The 15,976-nt window shown below is 42.9% G+C and overlaps 6 protein-coding genes across 8 annotated transcripts in view; 3 read left to right on the forward strand and 3 right to left on the reverse strand.

Moving 5' to 3' along the window:
• LOC113208487 (trithorax group protein osa-like) overlaps positions 1-1,846 on the reverse strand; it is a 27,921-nt gene extending 26,075 nt beyond the window's left edge. For both annotated transcript variants that reach the window (XM_052272113.1, XM_052272112.1), the window contains exon 1: positions 1,481-1,846. The gene's annotated coding sequence lies outside the window, so the exon portion shown is untranslated. The remainder of the gene's footprint in view (positions 1-1,480) is intronic.
• A 157-nt stretch (positions 1,847-2,003) lies between these two features.
• Positions 2,004-6,254, reverse strand: LOC113208500 (palmitoyltransferase ZDHHC3). Its single transcript, XM_026425515.2, has 7 exons — positions 6,093-6,254; positions 5,501-5,641; positions 5,195-5,380; positions 4,968-5,104; positions 4,806-4,890; positions 4,502-4,714; positions 2,004-4,403 (listed from the first exon to the last, which is right to left on the reverse strand). The coding sequence occupies exons 2-7, from the start codon at positions 5,579-5,581 to the stop codon at positions 4,245-4,247; spliced, it is 861 nt and encodes a 286-aa protein (XP_026281300.1). The 5' UTR covers positions 5,582-5,641; positions 6,093-6,254; the 3' UTR covers positions 2,004-4,244.
• LOC113208495 (replication factor C subunit 4) lies at positions 6,236-8,974 on the forward strand. Its single transcript, XM_026425508.2, has 7 exons — positions 6,236-6,458; positions 6,588-6,764; positions 6,859-6,957; positions 7,806-8,002; positions 8,104-8,420; positions 8,524-8,607; positions 8,693-8,974. Exons 1-7 carry the CDS (start codon positions 6,337-6,339, stop codon positions 8,780-8,782), a joined length of 1,086 nt encoding a protein of 361 aa, XP_026281293.1. The 5' UTR covers positions 6,236-6,336; the 3' UTR covers positions 8,783-8,974.
• Positions 8,948-11,047, reverse strand: LOC113208494 (major facilitator superfamily domain-containing protein 9). Its single transcript, XM_026425507.2, has 5 exons — positions 10,897-11,047; positions 10,622-10,753; positions 10,410-10,539; positions 10,122-10,331; positions 8,948-10,050 (listed from the first exon to the last, which is right to left on the reverse strand). The coding sequence occupies exons 1-5, from the start codon at positions 10,948-10,950 to the stop codon at positions 9,350-9,352; spliced, it is 1,227 nt and encodes a 408-aa protein (XP_026281292.1). The 5' UTR covers positions 10,951-11,047; the 3' UTR covers positions 8,948-9,349.
• A 27-nt stretch (positions 11,048-11,074) lies between these two features.
• On the forward strand, positions 11,075-13,705 carry LOC113208497 (E3 ubiquitin-protein ligase NRDP1). Of its 2 annotated transcripts, none has more exons than XM_026425510.2 (6): positions 11,075-11,220; positions 11,609-11,698; positions 11,789-11,931; positions 12,015-12,171; positions 12,253-12,540; positions 12,641-13,705. In XM_026425510.2, the coding sequence occupies exons 2-6, from the start codon at positions 11,609-11,611 to the stop codon at positions 12,908-12,910; spliced, it is 948 nt and encodes a 315-aa protein (XP_026281295.1). In that variant the 5' UTR covers positions 11,075-11,220; the 3' UTR covers positions 12,911-13,705. The 2 variants fall into 2 exon arrangements, with proteins under 2 accessions (XP_026281295.1, XP_026281294.1); XM_026425509.2 differs by lacking the exon at positions 11,075-11,220 and adding an exon at positions 11,270-11,407.
• A 389-nt stretch (positions 13,706-14,094) lies between these two features.
• Positions 14,095-15,976, forward strand: part of LOC113215238 (uncharacterized) — an 11,853-nt gene continuing 9,971 nt past the window's right edge. The window contains exon 1 of the mRNA XM_052272114.1: positions 14,095-14,255. The gene's annotated coding sequence lies outside the window, so the exon portion shown is untranslated. The remainder of the gene's footprint in view (positions 14,256-15,976) is intronic.

Raw genomic sequence — 15,976 nt, forward strand, 5'->3', positions numbered from 1 at the left:
CAGAGAGGGGTGGTCAAAAGAGCAGGACGAGGTTAAATGACGAATGACGGCCGGATGTGGGTTTTGCGGTCCGCCAGGCGCCGATGGCGGCCTGGCCCGGCCCGACCCGGCCCCAGCCCGCGGGGGCCAGGAGCGCCAGGAGTCGCAGAACTGCTGATTTCCTCCATTGTCGGCCGGATGGGCGTTAGGCAATGAGCCGGTGGCGTAGGCGAGGGGGCGCGAGAGCGACAGGACAGGGCGGCGACAGATCGGAAGATAGACAGAGAGAGACAGAGGTAAACGGGGGAACGCGGGCTTCTGATTGGTTGTGACGTGATCGACTGAAGGACTGACGAGGAATATCCTCATAATTATTGTACTTTACAGAGCGATTTGTTTAAAAAAAAAAACAACAACACATGATACTTTGTGTGTATCTACAGAGTAATTTTCACTACCATCATTGCTCTGGTTCCGTTTAGTGTGAGCTCGCGTTCAGCGCTTTTTCGTGTCTTGCAGAGAGGCGCGAATAAATATTTGCGAGCGGGAAACGAAACTTTATGCCGCGAAAAGGAGAGGGGTGAATATCTGAGGAAAAAGAGCAGCGGTAAGGGTCAACACTTTAGAGTCATAATCTGGCGGCTGGAAAAAATGCCCCCCTAGTTTTGAGAGGTATGCGGCCAATTCGACGATGGAAATCACTAAAGTTAAAATCACCAAATAGTGAAGCGGAACGGCAACCCCACGAAGGCAAGGCACCCGCACTAGTTCCTTAAATTTTTAATTTTTGCGACAAATGGCAATATAATGGCAATCATGATCAATATAATGGTTTTCTCCATGCGATTGCAAAATACACCAATGCGTTGTGCTGAGTGCCAAGCACCCCTACGAAATCGGCAAAACAGCGCAACCCTCCCCTCTCCCACACTTTTCAGAACCCTCCTATACGCCAATACGCCCCTTGTACCGCCCACTCATTGGGCTCCCTCACAAACAAAAACGTTGATCGGAGGTATATGAGCCTGGTCAGGGCTTCAGGGTACACACGGACCAGGCCAGCCAGCAGGGGCCGGCCGCGTCTTGACCCACTTGACCCTAGCCGGGGGACCCTGCCGGGGCACCCGCCGGGGGAGGGGCGCGCCTTAATGAGGACCCTTGCGTGCGGTCACAGTCAGTCCGGCCGCCCCCATCTAGATCGCCCCCGCGGAGAGAGCGGAGCGGCGCGACCCCCGCCCTGCCTAAAACACACCCCTTCGCGCGGTCCATAAATAGCACAACTCTATGGGCAGAAGGTTGAATCTTTTGATTCAAGCCACTATTAAAGCGTCTGATTCAACTATTTAAAAATGTATGTTTCATTCCTGTGGTGTAATTTTTTTACTTTTTTTAGTCAAACAAAATAATGGAGATTCAACTTCCAGTTAGGGGTAGTGATTTTGATACCTTTTACAATGATGCCCACATAACAGTTTTAACGTAATAGATTATGTCGACTCACCGTTTGTTTACTGTGATCACGACGTTTTATCCTGATTCTGCTGTAGCGGCGATGTCTTCCCCAGTCACACACGCACACACGACAGGCGCACTCGGCTCACGCTATAGAGGAAGAGGAGCAACGACACAGCATCCTCGCGATCCATATCCCGCCTTCCGCATCTCTGACTAAAGACACACACACACGCACACACGCGCGCGGGGGAGAGGGGAGGGGGGGAAGTCCCGGATGACGTGCGTCGGTCCGCCGTGGGCTCGCGAGCCGGTGATCGCGGTGCACGCGGTGCGATGCGGTACGGCCCGTCTCACTGGAGGCCCGGGTCGGCTGGAGGTAGCGGTGCGAGTGCGGAGCGCGGTGCGCGGCTCGGCGAGAGGACCGCGCCGGGGTCGGAGCCAGCTTTGGCCGGCCCGCCTCGCCGCCGCAACCCCCACCGCGCGCATGCGCAAGAGCGCAAGCCGCAAGCGCCTCTCCCGCGCGCTTATTTCAAAGCAGGGGCAACGTGATAATTAAACTTGTACCTCTGTTGTTGTTTTTAAAAGTATTTTTTTATTGTTATCTATTATCATTTTACAAGCAGAGTTTGGTTAGCAGACATGAACGTGGCATCAGGTACTTTTCAATGGAATGCATCATATGGAAAATCAAACTTGGAACATATGAGACTCCAGAACCAGAATTATTTGATCAACAGGCTCAGCACTTGAACTTCAGTTTTAGAGTAGTCATGCCATTAAAAGGTGAAAGATACAGATGGTGAAAGATAGTAACCAAATTAGAATTTGACATTGCTTAATTAGCAGTCCACTTAGACAAAAATTCAGGCTTTATATATAATTATTGCTGGAAATGAGTGGCATTGCAACACTTTTGATCGATGTAAGTAGTTTTTCTGCTTATTATGACTAATGAAAAGTATGGAAAGGTAAAACTCAGTACAGAGAGAGGACTAGACAGACTTATACCTTAAGTCATTTCATGCATAGATACAGTTTCACTAACATCATTATCTTACTTTACTAATAATAACTCTCATAAACATCAACATTGAAATACTATCAAACTTAAGTGGGTCCAAGTACAGCCCTATTAACATAGAACAACGCACTCCAAATAGATCATGGAGAATATGCAAACAAACCCATCATACAAGGGGTGCTTGGATAGATGGGTAAAGAGCCTATACACATAATGTAACATACACAAGTAAGATACAGGGCTTGAAGTGGACTTATAGGCATGTTGCGAGCGTCGTTGGGGCGAGAGGAGTGGTGCAGGGAGCGTTGTTTTCCCTGTCCCACCACCCTCATCCCAACTATGCCCGCTGCGTTCCTATCGTAAATCCGACTTTACTCATAAAGAAAAACAAACTGTCACTTTTGTGATGGAATTAAAAGTTGTTCACAGAATAAAAAAACACCCTACATCACAAGTTAACTATAATTAAACAATGCAGTTATATCTAAAAATATGGTTATGAAGATAAAGCGGTACTCTGGAAAATACTACATGATTCTTTTATGGGCTTCAACAATAGATGAATAATTATATCACAAAACCCATCACCTTCAGCTGACCTCACTAAAATTAATAGTAAACCTCTTGTAAGGAATCAGGTAGCAATCTCTGGTCTATGTGCCAACTCCTTCCACATCCACAAGCAGAGCAGAAAAAAACAATTTAATGCTGAATTTAAAAATTAGGAATAGAAGTCTTAACAGAAATCAACCAAACTAATGGCTTTTGGTAATGCAAGCTTTTAGATTTACTTTTCTGCTCCGTAACTGAATTGCTAAGGAGAGCACAACAGATAAAGAAATATTCTCACACTTATTACTAAAAACATTTTTAAGTGTAGGGAGATCAAAGCTAACAGCAACAAAAACACATCAATTCGTATGTAAATTAAGTAAAATTAGAGCCAACAATACATAAAAGCTAATTTTACATCCCCCGACAGAAAAATCTATACGGTAGTAGTGTATTTTTGTCAAAGACACATATTGACACTTACTAATTTCTTATCAGAACCAATCACACTGAAATCAGACAATACTTATTGCAAGAAAGATGTCGAAAAACCCACTCTATCGTCTGTCATTCTTAACTTTATTCAGTCCTTAACAATGACAAACTCTGATGTTGAATAGCTTGTTTAATGTAGCAAAGCATACAAAAAATATCGGTTAAAGTTTAAAAATTTGTTTGTAAATAAACCATTTCTCGCACTCTTATAAATTACAGATGTAAAAATCGTGTGAAGGAGAAATATTTTAATTACTTAAATTTTGTTCTGGAGGCAAAAAGGCAAAAGAAGTTGGATTTTATACCTACATTGACTATTGATAGCATTTTTTTTTTGTACTGACAGATATTATGTGCGTTCAGTAGCTTAGCTTAAAAATTTAGAATTCATGCTGTGTGCTATTTGGATGATTCTCCAAGCCACAAGAACACAAAATGGACAAAGTTTTGTGATTCTAGAGACACAGTCAAACACAAGTCAAATTAGCAATGGCCTCCTGGAGGCAATGCCATTAAAAATTTACTCAGGAAAGGCATTTGGTTTTTTAAAATAGATAGATTTTAGGGAAAACACAAAAAGGTATGATGGCAGTACTGTTTCCTTACAAATATTAATGGACAGAAACATAGGTTTGCCAGGACAGAACTGTTGGGAAGCTCAAAAGTCACAGGAAGCAAAACATTCAGGATCTTGATTTTTTCATGAGGTACGCACTCTTTAATACACATCCCATTAAACTCATTAAACTGAGTATAGAAAACCTTCATGTTTCATTCGGGGCAGAGGGGTGGTGAATGGGGAGAACCAGGAAACAGAAAAGCGTCCAAAAACAGCTTGAATGCTCTTCCAGCGGGATTTCTTCACCCAACGGGCCTCTTCCTTTTTCAATTGTTCGATACCCTAGGAGCGGAGAAATAGCAATTGATGAATAAAAATGTCAAACAGAAAATATGGTTCAAAAGATCTTAAGTTCCACAAATTTCATAAAAATAGTTTACCGTTTCATCATTCCATATAGCTTGCATCTGAGCAGCCAACATGATAACAGTGAAGATTGCGAACAGAAGTGCTTCAAACACAAGAAAGAGAAGAAGCACCACAGTGGCAGGAGGGGAATATACGGAGCAATCCTTCCACTCATGTTTCACACAGGTAATGGTTTGATTAACCGACAAGAAGAGAGCATGGATTGAAATAGATGCAATGTAAAACTGAAAACAGAAGAAAATAATTGTAAGTATCTCAACTTGAATCAGTCACAAGAATGAACCAAAATTGATAATAAAAGCCAGGAGAACTCACGGTAAATAATACAAAATACTTTTGATTGTTTTCACCAACACAATTGTTAACCCAAGGACAGTGATGATCCATTTTACGGATACATCTGAAACACGAAAAAAATAAATAACTATTTGCATTAAGAACTTCTAGAAAATTAAAAATAATTACTGGTGACCTTACCTCTGGCAGACAGAGCAGTGATGGGCTCGCTCAGGCTTAATACTGCAGCACTTATGGCATTTGAAAAACATTTGACCTTCTCTGAACCCCATTTGTTGAATCATTTCCTTTGTAGCATTTCCTTTGGGAACAGCACCCTAGTCAGGGGAATTTGACGGAGGAGTTAGACAGGTAGCTGATAAATACAAACTATGAAGTTAACTGCAATATTTGCAACAGAATCTTACTGGGTCAGTGAACATGGTGCGCAGGTGTGAAGCAAAGGCAAGAAAAGCCAAACTTTGAAAGATTACTCCATTAATTAAGCTATATACTGGATACGGACTAGGAATCAACATGACCACCATGACTACAAATTCTGCGTACAGTATGAGTATCCATGTCAAGGCGGCACACATTATCCCACATATATCCTGAAACAAGCACAGGATCAATGTCAGGCATTTTAATTGAGGAATTTAAGATTGCAATGAGTATAATAACAGCAATTGACAAAAATGACGAACATCACTCCTTGCAGTAATGAAACATACCTTGATACACCAGACGAGTCCACCACAACATCTGTTGTGCATATCTGCCTCCTTGCGGAGAACTGTGTACTCAAACTCCATTCTAATACCTAATCTGGAGTGCACGTCAAATTTTCACTGCCAACATAGCAGCACAGTTACCTGAAATTAATATACTTCGGTAACAACAAACGGATAAAAGTTACACAAGCAGGAGAAATAAGCATAAGCTGAGTTAATGTAATCAATAATTAGGCTTATTTCAATTAACTTCAGATCAAATGGCCTAATTTATTTTTAAAACTTTGAAAAATGTGATAAGGTTAATGTACTGGAGGCTACAATTCAGTCCCGGATTCAATTATAATCGAGAAAATTTCATTTGATTAGTAAGATTTTATAGGGAAAACAGGATTTTATGTGTGTGTATCGTTTCAAAAAAATTGAGAAGCAGACTTGAAGAGCAAACTCATTCTTGTCAAAACATGGACACTTTAGGACCGGGCGGTACCACTGCACAGTTGTAACTTATAAGAGCGAAACACAACATATCAAAAGTATGGAAATTCAATACATCATTTTCCCAAGAAAACAATAAAAAGTAGAAACCAACCCATTGGTGAGGGGTAAGATTTTCTTCTGCTGTGCAATAAAAAACATACATAAACTGTTCACAACACACACTTCTTACTTTTCTTGTTCTTTTTCTGTTGTTTTTTTCCCCCTCCCCCTCAGCGTTTGTGTTTTGTCTGTTCCTGTACCCACTGGACTCCAACACTTCAGAGTCAAGATCAAGGTGGTGGTGAAGCCGGTTCGGCGGGAATCGCTCGCGAGTGAATTTGTGAAATTTGAGAAACATGCAAAGTTTTCTGAAAACGGGCAAGTTGGGGTCGGGGAGCGGAGCCGGCCCTTCAGGAGACAAACAATCCGGAAAAGGGCAGAAGCGAGGGAACAGACCAACTCCCTGGGTAGAGAAATAGTAAGTGAACTGCACTGCGGCTTTGTTGCCGTAGGCTCCCTGGTTTCAGTGTTACATGACTTGTTGGTTCTGTTTTATTGAACTTTTGCTCATAGTTTCCCTCCTCGCTTTATTCTTTGTCCACTCCAGCCGGCCCAAAACTGTTGACGATGTCGTGGAGCAGGGCGACGTTGTCGAAGTCTTGCGTCAGTGTCTCTCAGGTGCCGATTTGCCTAACCTACTGCTCTATGGCCCCCCGGGTACTGGTAAAACGAGTACTATTCTGGCAGCAGCAAGGCAGCTGTTTGGGGATATGTATAGAGACAGGTGTGGATCGATTATTCTCTTATCTCCAATTCCTACCTGTATACCTTTAAACCTTTAACAAAATTGAGGTACAGTATGTACTCTATGTTTACAGAATCCTTGAGCTCAATGCCTCAGACGAAAGAGGAATCCAGATCATTCGTGACAAGGTGAAGTCGTTCGCCCAGTTGTCAGCTAGTGGTATCAGGCCTGAGTGAGTATACTGTTAAACGTTTATCGTCAATCTCCATATTACTATCAAGAATGCAGCCTATGATGATTCTTGCCAGTGACGATGGACAGAGGTTGCTTATCTCTTGCCCTGGCTCAGATACTCCTTGCTCTATTACCTATATAGGGGAGGGATTTACTGCCAGACAGTATTAATGCACTGTCTACCAAGGGGCTTGGTTGGAGTTGTCACCATTCTTTTATTAGCAGGGCTTCATTTCTCTCATATCCTTTTCATCTTTATCACCATAATTGTTTCATGTTACCCTAATATCCACAATGGCAGTGTTTGCAATGTCTCCCAATCGCATGATCTAGTACAAACTGAAACTGAGTTTTCTGAGGCTGTAGCATGCTTGCAAGTTTTGTAGAGTGCTTGTGATGATTAGTAAAAGGTTTGACTCTGGATGTGTCGCCATGATTGCTGCTGTCTAGCCACAACTGCTCTTTAATTTCCTGCATTGAGTCTTCTTCTTATGAAGTCAATGTCTCTGAGGGGCAGACAGTGTTGCTGGTGAAGATGAGAGTCACTTCAGTGTGTCTGACCCTCTAATCCAAAGGCATACAAAACCACAGGTTGGATTTTGCCTTCTTTATCATTAGTGCTCAAGTGGCCTTTACCCTTGATCACTTTTGGAGAGAGTGATGATCCTTCCTGTCTTTAAACTGTGTCTAGCTGTAGCAATTATGGAAGGGCTGCCAGTTGACTGACAACAAAACTCCTCTGAAGCACCAAATATGCAAGTTTTTATTGACGTGACAGAGTTAAAACAAGTTTATCACCAATTTTGTTTCAAGTACCAAGCATTATTTTTACAAATTGTATTACAGTGGGAAGCCATGCCCAGCTTTCAAAATTGTCATCCTTGATGAGGCAGACTCCATGACTCATGCTGCTCAAGCTGCCTTACGAAGAACTATGGAAAAACAGACACGTACTACCAGGTTTTGTCTTGTTTGCAATTATGTAAGCCGTATTATTCAGCCTCTCACATCAAGATGCACTAAATTCCGCTTTAAACCTTTAGGTAAGATCAAGGTTCATTATGGTCTAATGTAAGAAATTGGAAAACTACTACCCTGTAAGAAGCTCCTCTTAAGCTAATACATTTCCTGTGTTAATTACTAGGTGAAGTGAAAATTATTGAAAGATTGCAGTTCATATCTTCTCAGGAAAATGTGAACATAGAGCAAGATGCTTTGCAATCTTTGATTGCCGCTGCTGGAGGAGATCTTCGGAGAGCTATCACTTGCCTTCAGTCTTGTGCTCGTCTAAAGGGCAAAGATGATACATCAGCTATTACCCCAGATGATGTTGTTGAAGTTATGGGTGTCATTCCAAGCAGATGGATTGATGGACTAATGAGTGTTTCTGAAGAATTTGATTATTATAAGGTTACTGAATACCTAGATCAGTTCATAATGGAAGGTTATTCTGCTGGACAGGTTTGTGGTTACCTACGTATATTTATTGATGCTGGTACTGATGCTTTAATATCTGTAAAAACTTACATTTCAATTACCTTTTTTTTAAAAAAAATCATTGCAGCTTTTGGAACAACTTCATTTAAAAATTGTGATGTGTGACACAATAAGTGACAAACATAAAGCAACTATTTGTGAGAAATTAGCAGTAAGTAAAGTTGGATTTTCTTGTTTTGTTTTTTTTACTTTTGTAGAGATACTCAGTTCTAATGTTGCATATTCTCAAATTTTAGGTTTGTGCTTATAGACTACAAGAAGGTGCCAGTGAATACCTTCAAATGGCAGATTTATGTTGTACACTCATGCTGTGCCTGCGACAATAGATCACACTACTGACTTATTTGTAATTTTTCTTTTTTAATTTGTGAGGGACTTGTTTCTCTTTTCTCAATTCATTTCTGTTCTCATCCTGTATATGGTAAGTATTAAGTATATGTCCTGTGATATCAATGGTCCTTTAAAATTGATGTATTGAACTGAACTGCTCATTATGATAATAAAATAACAATACTTTATTTGGACCCTCATTACATCACCAATTGTTTGACATAACACCAATTTACAGTTGGTAAGCTTCTGCTTCTGTACTGTTGTATCAATATAAATAACTTATTGTGGTTAAGATTGCAGGTACTTATTATGTCACATCACCTCAAATGAGGAAATACTATCGAGTATCTTCATTTAAATAAAACTGACTACTGTACTTAAAATCTTCAAGTAAATACATTAATAATCACAATGTTTTGGACTAGTATAAGTCCTGGAATTCCTGGCAGTCAAAGGAAATTTATGAATATGTACACTGGAGCTATTGTGCAATCTGGCAGAAACTGGACATTGATCACAATACTTTTCTGTCATTCGGGAGTGCAAATAAAACTGGAGTCTTATGAAACATAATGTTCAAGGTACTCTCCCTTCAGTATGCGGTGAGCTGCAATAGCTCCCACAGTTGCTCCTATTTGGCTTAATGACGACACAGCTGACGTGCCATACCAGTCTGAAGCAATACCTGCTATAACAGGGGTTGTCAACCGTGACATTGCAGAAAAGCTATGGGAAGCACCAAGTAAAGACCCACGCTCCTGTGGTGAAGCTTTTTGGACAAGCAACTCTGTAAGCAAAGTGCGTAGCAAGGCAGCCCCTGAGGCCAAAGGCATTAATGCCAATAGTAGACCAAGAGTAGAATCAACAAAACTAACTCCCACCAGTCCTGCTGTCATTGCTATAAAGCAATGAACAATTTGCACAGCCGAAGCCTTTTGTGGAGGATATCTCCATTCATATATATGCTGAATTTGGCCAGAAAGAAAACTAGTTCCTGACCCAATAATTGACTGGAATGATATAATGTAACCAACAGACTTAGGTGTCATTCCATATTTCTCTTGCAACATTATTGAAAAATTGTTATAGTAAAATGACAATGTAAAGACAAGTATCAACTTAAGCACTAGAATTTTTTTGTGTTTGCTCCAGTCAATTCCTGTTAAGTGAGAAATCATTTGGTAAAATTCTTCTTGGATTCCCAGATGGCGCTCCCTCCTGTTCCTTGTATGGTGTGAGGCAGGTAAAATTTGGGCCACAGCTAAGGAAAATATGATTAAATCAGTGAGTAGAAAACAAAGATGAACTGTTGGAAATAGAGAGAATAATTACCTATATTAATCCAAAAGCAGACTAATATTATCATTGTGATAAATGAAAATCCATGTTCATGATCAGCAATGTGCCCGCCAATAACAGGTCCAACTATGAAACCCAAACCAGATATTGCCGCAAGTTTGCCATAGGCACCGGCCTGCTCATATGGTGGCACTTCATCTGCAATGATGGATTTGCAAAGGCTTTGTGTGTGTTTACAGCAACCTGAAAATTAAAATGCTTGTGATGAGATAATATGTATAATATGTAAGATTACAGTTTCATCCAAGTTGTGACAATTACCCAGCAATAAGCGGAGGAGGAGAATCAACACCAGTGAGCTTGTTTGTCCAAGCAGAAAATAGCATATAGAACATGCCGCCAAAGAGAGAGAGAGAATGGACACTCGTCCATGACGGTCACTCCAGCTTCCCTGAATCATGTTCAAATGTACAGTGCATGCAATGCTAAAAGAATGTCAAGGTTCATATTTTGTGTAGTTTCAAGACTCTTACCACAAGAGGGCTGGAAAATAATTGCGCCGCTCCATACAGTGATGTGCTCAAGCCAATAATCAAGTGTGATGCTCCAATTGATCTCAGATACGGTGACAGCAGAGGTATTGCCAAACCCACGGAAAATACATCCTTAAGGTCAGAAAGAAGATACCAAAGACGGGAAAAGAAAAGTAAAGTCAAGCTTGTTAGCAGAAGCAGTGTTGTGGTAAATATCCATCAGAGAATAACATAACCTGACGCATGTCAGTTTGTCTTATCAAGACAGTTCTTACCATCACTGACATGAAATAAACACATTTCAGATGGAATTCTGAAAATCCTGCCATGGTAAATATTTCTCTATAAACGTTATTTCCTAATCCCGATTAATCAGATTTGTTTTTTTTTATCTACAACGAGCACGGTGGACACCGCACCCAGACGACACCTGGCCTGGACAAAACCGGCAACGTCGCATTCGACACAGCTGCACTGCGGGTGCGGTGTTGCAAGTTGTGATTTAGCAAGAGAACAAGGGTGCACTGCACTTGTACTTTGTTTTTGAAACTGAAATTGGACTACAAACCTCGCATCTACTGTGTTTATAGAAAATTGAGGCAAGTTACAAGTTTCTCCACATCGTTTTTTAAGACTTTCGTTGAAAATCCCGCTCTACCTTATCTCATTTGGGCCTAAACGCTGTTAGTTTTGCGAGCCCTTTTTTGGTTTGTTTACTTCATGTCAAAAGTCAGTGTCGAAGATGATTTCATGTAATTCAGCTGTGCATTCGGACTATAACTGATGGTACGCATTGTCAGTGCGCCAAGTCAAACGAAAGAAATATTTAGAACTATTATTTCTTATTTGTCTCCTACGGCATAACCTCTATCTAGGGCGCAGGTGCCTTAAACCGGTTTACAGCTTTTCCGCGAAGGGAAATGGAACCAACTGGCATTGCCACTTGTTTAATTTTCCTATTTGCTTACAATGTTTTCTTGCCAGTAGATGGGGTACGACGTTGGAAGGTTTCAAGGCTCTGTTGATGAAGAGTTGATATGTCCAATCTGCTCTGGAGTACTAGAAATACCTGTGCAGGTATGTAAAAATATATAGTCCTTACTCTTTATTCATCCAACACTCAGCTCTACTAATACATTTGATATTCATTTTGTTTCATGTTTTTAGGCGCCAAAGTGTGAGCATGCATTCTGTAGGGCATGCATAATGGAATGGTTGTCCCGCCAGGCAACATGCCCTGTGGACAGAATTGCTATTTCTACCAGTGACTTACAACCTGTTCCAAGAATTTTGAAAAATTTATTAGCAAGGTAGAAAAAATCTCAGGCCTGATTGCTTCTTACCAACTGGTTTTGTATTTAATTATTATACTTGGAATCAATTCTGTTTTCAGACTTGTGATTTCCTGTGAATATGCAGCCAGTGGCTGCACTGCAATGGTGAAATTGGAAATATTAGACTCTCATGTCCAAGATTGTGAGCATAATCCAAGAAGACCTGTTTTGTGTGATCAGGGATGTGGTCTTGTCACTCCTAAAGATGATTTAAAAGTACGTCTAAATCAAGTTGTGTACCTAAGCTTTCTTAGCAACTACGTAGTGAATCAACAATTTTCTTTTTTTTTTCTGCAGGATCATAATTGTGTGCGTGAATTACGTTCACTAATACAAACACAACAGCAGCAATTGACTCAGTTGGAAGAAGAAGTTGTTGATCAAAGTGTTTCAATAAACGAAATCAAAAGGGAACTTAACTATTTGAAGGAATTTGTAAGAGCTATGCGATCATCCCACCCTGCCATGCGTGCAATTGCAGAACAGTTTGAAAAAGATGAAGTCAAGAGATGGGCTTCTACACTAACAAAAGCTAAAGTTTCTCGTTGGGGTGCCATGATATCCACCCCTGATGAGGTTCTTCAGGTAATTATTGGAGTTATGTTTTTCCCCCTTGTTTTGAGACTACAGTAGAGAACAACATTCTCCAAAACCCTTGTCCACTAATGGGGCAATTTATTTACAGGCCATGATTAAAAGATCACTTTCAGAGTCTGGTTGCCCTCTACACATAATGGAAGACCTCATGGCAAACTGTCATGAACGCCATTGGCCAACTGGACTTGCCTCTCTGCAGACTAGACAGAGGCAAAGAAGAGAATATGATAGCTATGTCTGTCGCAGAATTCCAGGAAAGCAGGCTGTTCTTGCATTAGCTTGTGACAATACACATATGTCTGAGGAAATGATGAGTGAGCCAGGACTTGTCATGATATTTGCTCTGGGCATAGAATAGATATGGGTATTATCTAAAGCATTCTTCTCAATTTTTGTCCAAAAAAGACTTATTTGGTTCCATGGAATTTGCCAATAATGTTATGCATGCGACTATCAGTTGCACCTATAACTTATAGCTAAGAACTTGTGACTTTAATTCACCTATGTACTGTCTAGTGTCTACTATTGCATGATATGACAAGTTTTTGATGTTTATTGATCTCCTATTACTATATTGTTATTGTAAGCAAAGGCCAAAAATTTGTAGAACAGTGAAATGATCATGTCTGTTAAGTTCTGTTTTTATTGGGTTTAATGGTCAATTGGAAAAATTGAACCTCATTATCACATGTCTTTAATCAAAATTGTTCCCTATTTTTACTCTAAATGTAACATTCTGGTTGGTTTTTGATTGGTCCAAACATTTTTTAAATTTTTAAATAGGAAATGCATCACAATAGAAAATTTGAGTTACATGTTAGAACTGTAAAAATAGGAAACACATGATCAGTGGCTGTTTATCTTATTTTGCTAAGATGTGTGTAGTTGTTTGGGGATTTTGAGACTAGAGGCCAATGGAAATGGTATGAGTGAGTTTTGACATTGTGATAGTAAAGTAGATCTAGTGAACATATTTTTAAGATAACTGTTACTTTTGACTGTGCCATTTTTATGCTGCACATGTTTTTCCTATATCTGCCCGGTGCCAGTGGCTAAATTGTTAAATCATGTTTAAACTGTCCAATCTTTTTTTTTTTTTTAAGAAATTAAATATTTTGACAATGTTTTAAATAAAAACCGCGTTAGAAACCATCATCTTCGTTGACTCCCCGAGACCCCCCTCCGCGTCGTCAAACGAGTCACGTCGCCGCATCGCAAAGATAATAGAATAATGAAGGAACGATCAGGCGGCCGCAACCGACTGGCTCCCTCCCTCCCTTGCCTGTGTTGCTGTGTGACCCGCTGTTGGAGCGAGACGGGCCCGCCAGCGGAGACGCAGCCAAGCCCGACCCCGTCCCCCCCTGCGTGGGGAATGCGAGGCGGGCCAAGGGGGTCCCCGGGCCCCCCGCCCAGCACGCCCCCTCGCACCGACTCGCCCGCGCTTTTGGCAGCCGCCCGGGAGCTGCACGCCGGGGTAGGGCGTGGGTAGAGCGAGAGCGCCTCGCGTCCTCCCCTGCCCCGCGGGCGCGTGCGACGGAGAAGGCGGCCCACCCCGCCCCGCACGCAGGCCCCCACCCCCCGGCAGGGGAGGCTCCGCTGAGGACCGGGGGGCCCCGCTGGGGCAGTCGCGAGCGGGCAGCACCGGGCACCAACAGCCTCACGCACCACCAGGCACCCAGCAGCCTCCTCTTCAGCTCCCCCAGGTAGGACTGGCGAGGGGGCGAGGCTCCAGGCAAGAAGGCTAGGCAGGGGGTGGGCCCGCCCGCAGGTGGGTGCACCCCGCCCCCTGACCGAGCATTGCGCTTAGTCCGGCACCCCTCACTTGAGTGTCAATGTTTCCTCAACTTCAACATCGCAGATCTGGATTGTACAAAAATTCATTTGTAATTTTAGTGTCATTCGACAGCTTGACTTTGGCACATATAAGCGCCTTTCCCCATTGTCAGTTTTAAGTCAATCTTCTCCCCTAGAGTGAACAACCTGTGCCTACATGTTAATTTCATCTCATTTTCATTTTTTGTTTTTGAAGGTTATTGATTTTGTTTAGACTGAGGACTTCCCTTTGACGTTTGTTACTTATTTCGACTGCATGCGCCCGGCTTCGTCAATAGCGTTTTCAAATTCTGAATTTATTTAACAATATTAGTACGAGTATCGTAGTGTGAGTTACTTTCGTCAATTATTCCCATTGACTGGACGTGTTGTGTTGTGAGGTTTGCCGGGTTCGCCCAGCCCTTGTGTGAGAGGGGGGAGTAGGGGCGGGGGTAACCTTTAGGCCGGCCCCGTTTGCGTTCTGTTCTGGTACGGAGTCATTGGCCTTGAGATGCAGTGCAGGAGTGTTCAAAAATACCCCTATGAATTGAAGAAACTTCATATTCACTTATTTTTGAAAAACATCATCGGCTTTCTTGTATTGGTTTACGTTGGTGTTTTCCGAGTGCGTTGACGCCCTGTGCCAGTGATGGTTGAATCAGGAGAGAAAAGTATAGTTGCTGACAGGAACTATACCTGACAATCCTTGGCCTACTTTAACAGTTGGCACTGAAAATGAGCTCCACTTAGAGCCACGGTTTCTTCGCGCGTCTGCCGGCCGGTCGTGGTACTTTCCCTTCTTCCTCCCTCCCCTCTACTCTCAGGTTTCAGGTTTCACTCCTGCTTCGCGCCTGGGTGCTTTGGTACTCAACTCGTCCGCCGACACAGCGAGCCTCTCTTGGCATACCTTCATATGGAAGGGTGTTTTTCGCTGCCGAATATTTTACGGTGCTTCCTGTCCGCCTCTGCAGCTTTGCCTCGCCATGCGATATGCGTTGCAGCTGCAGCCGGCTGGGATTGCGCTTGGCAGGTCCCAAGGGGGGCGCCCCCTCAGGAGGAAGGGTAGCAGGAATACACCTCACGTGTCCAATACCTTTTTATGTTTCCCATCAGAATAATAATAATATAGTCAAATTAAAATGTCCGCGTGGCCGCTGATTGGCGGGGCGACCGTGCACTTACTATGGCGTCCGAAACATGCTCGGCGGTCTGCCGGCGTCGCGCTCGAGCAAAGGGCAAGGCGCGCTCCGGACGCGGCCACACGCAGGACCGAAATACCTTTACAACCCCCTCCCCTCCCCCCTCCGCGCCGCCTCCGCCGTGCGCCGCGGCCGCCGCTGCAAGGTGGTGGTCGTGGTTAGGCAGCAGAGCCGCGAGCCTCGGGGCTCCCACAAGCATGACGAGGCCCAGAAGGCGCACGCTGGGCATGCGGGCCGGCGCCCTTCCTTGTGGCCAATCAGTGTATCAACACATGTCGGCTTCGGCACCGCTTCCTGTGAGCGCAACGCTACGCGCCTCCCTCCCTCCCTCTGTCCCAATCAGTGTATCAACACATGTCGGCTTCGGCACCGCTTCCTGTGAGCGCAACGCTACGCGCCTCCCTCCCTCCCTC

Source organism: Frankliniella occidentalis, unplaced genomic scaffold (assembly GCF_000697945.3).
Source record: "Frankliniella occidentalis isolate FOCC.00 unplaced genomic scaffold, Focc_3.1 Scaffold187, whole genome shotgun sequence".
In the NCBI taxonomy this organism is placed as follows: Eukaryota; Metazoa; Arthropoda; class Insecta; order Thysanoptera; family Thripidae; genus Frankliniella; species Frankliniella occidentalis.

Excerpts from the sequence above, each read along its gene's own strand:
- LOC113208500 (XM_026425515.2), bottom strand. The coding sequence starts at position 5,581 with ATGGAGTTTGAGTACACAGTTCTCCGCAAGGAGGCAGATATGCACAAC. Across the intron at positions 5,105-5,194 it reads GCACCATGTTCACTGACCCA|GGTGCTGTTCCCAAAGGAAA; the intron begins GTAAGATTCTGT and ends TCCCCTGACTAG. Across the intron at positions 4,891-4,967 it reads CACTGCTCTGTCTGCCAGAG|ATGTATCCGTAAAATGGATC; the intron begins GTAAGGTCACCA and ends TTCGTGTTTCAG.
- LOC113208495 (XM_026425508.2), top strand. The coding sequence starts at position 6,337 with ATGCAAAGTTTTCTGAAAACGGGCAAGTTGGGGTCGGGGAGCGGAGCC. Across the intron at positions 6,958-7,805 it reads GCTAGTGGTATCAGGCCTGA|TGGGAAGCCATGCCCAGCTT; the intron begins GTGAGTATACTG and ends ATTGTATTACAG. Across the intron at positions 8,003-8,103 it reads ATTCCGCTTTAAACCTTTAG|GTGAAGTGAAAATTATTGAA; the intron begins GTAAGATCAAGG and ends GTTAATTACTAG.
- LOC113208494 (XM_026425507.2), bottom strand. The coding sequence starts at position 10,950 with ATGGCAGGATTTTCAGAATTCCATCTGAAATGTGTTTATTTCATGTCA. Across the intron at positions 10,540-10,621 it reads TATTTTCCAGCCCTCTTGTG|GGAAGCTGGAGTGACCGTCA; the intron begins GTAAGAGTCTTG and ends AACATGATTCAG. Across the intron at positions 10,332-10,409 it reads CCTCCTCCGCTTATTGCTGG|GTTGCTGTAAACACACACAA; the intron begins GTAATTGTCACA and ends TTTAATTTTCAG.
- LOC113208497 (XM_026425509.2), top strand. Across the intron at positions 11,932-12,014 it reads TTGAAAAATTTATTAGCAAG|ACTTGTGATTTCCTGTGAAT; the intron begins GTAGAAAAAATC and ends TTCTGTTTTCAG. Across the intron at positions 12,172-12,252 it reads CTCCTAAAGATGATTTAAAA|GATCATAATTGTGTGCGTGA; the intron begins GTACGTCTAAAT and ends TTTTTTCTGCAG.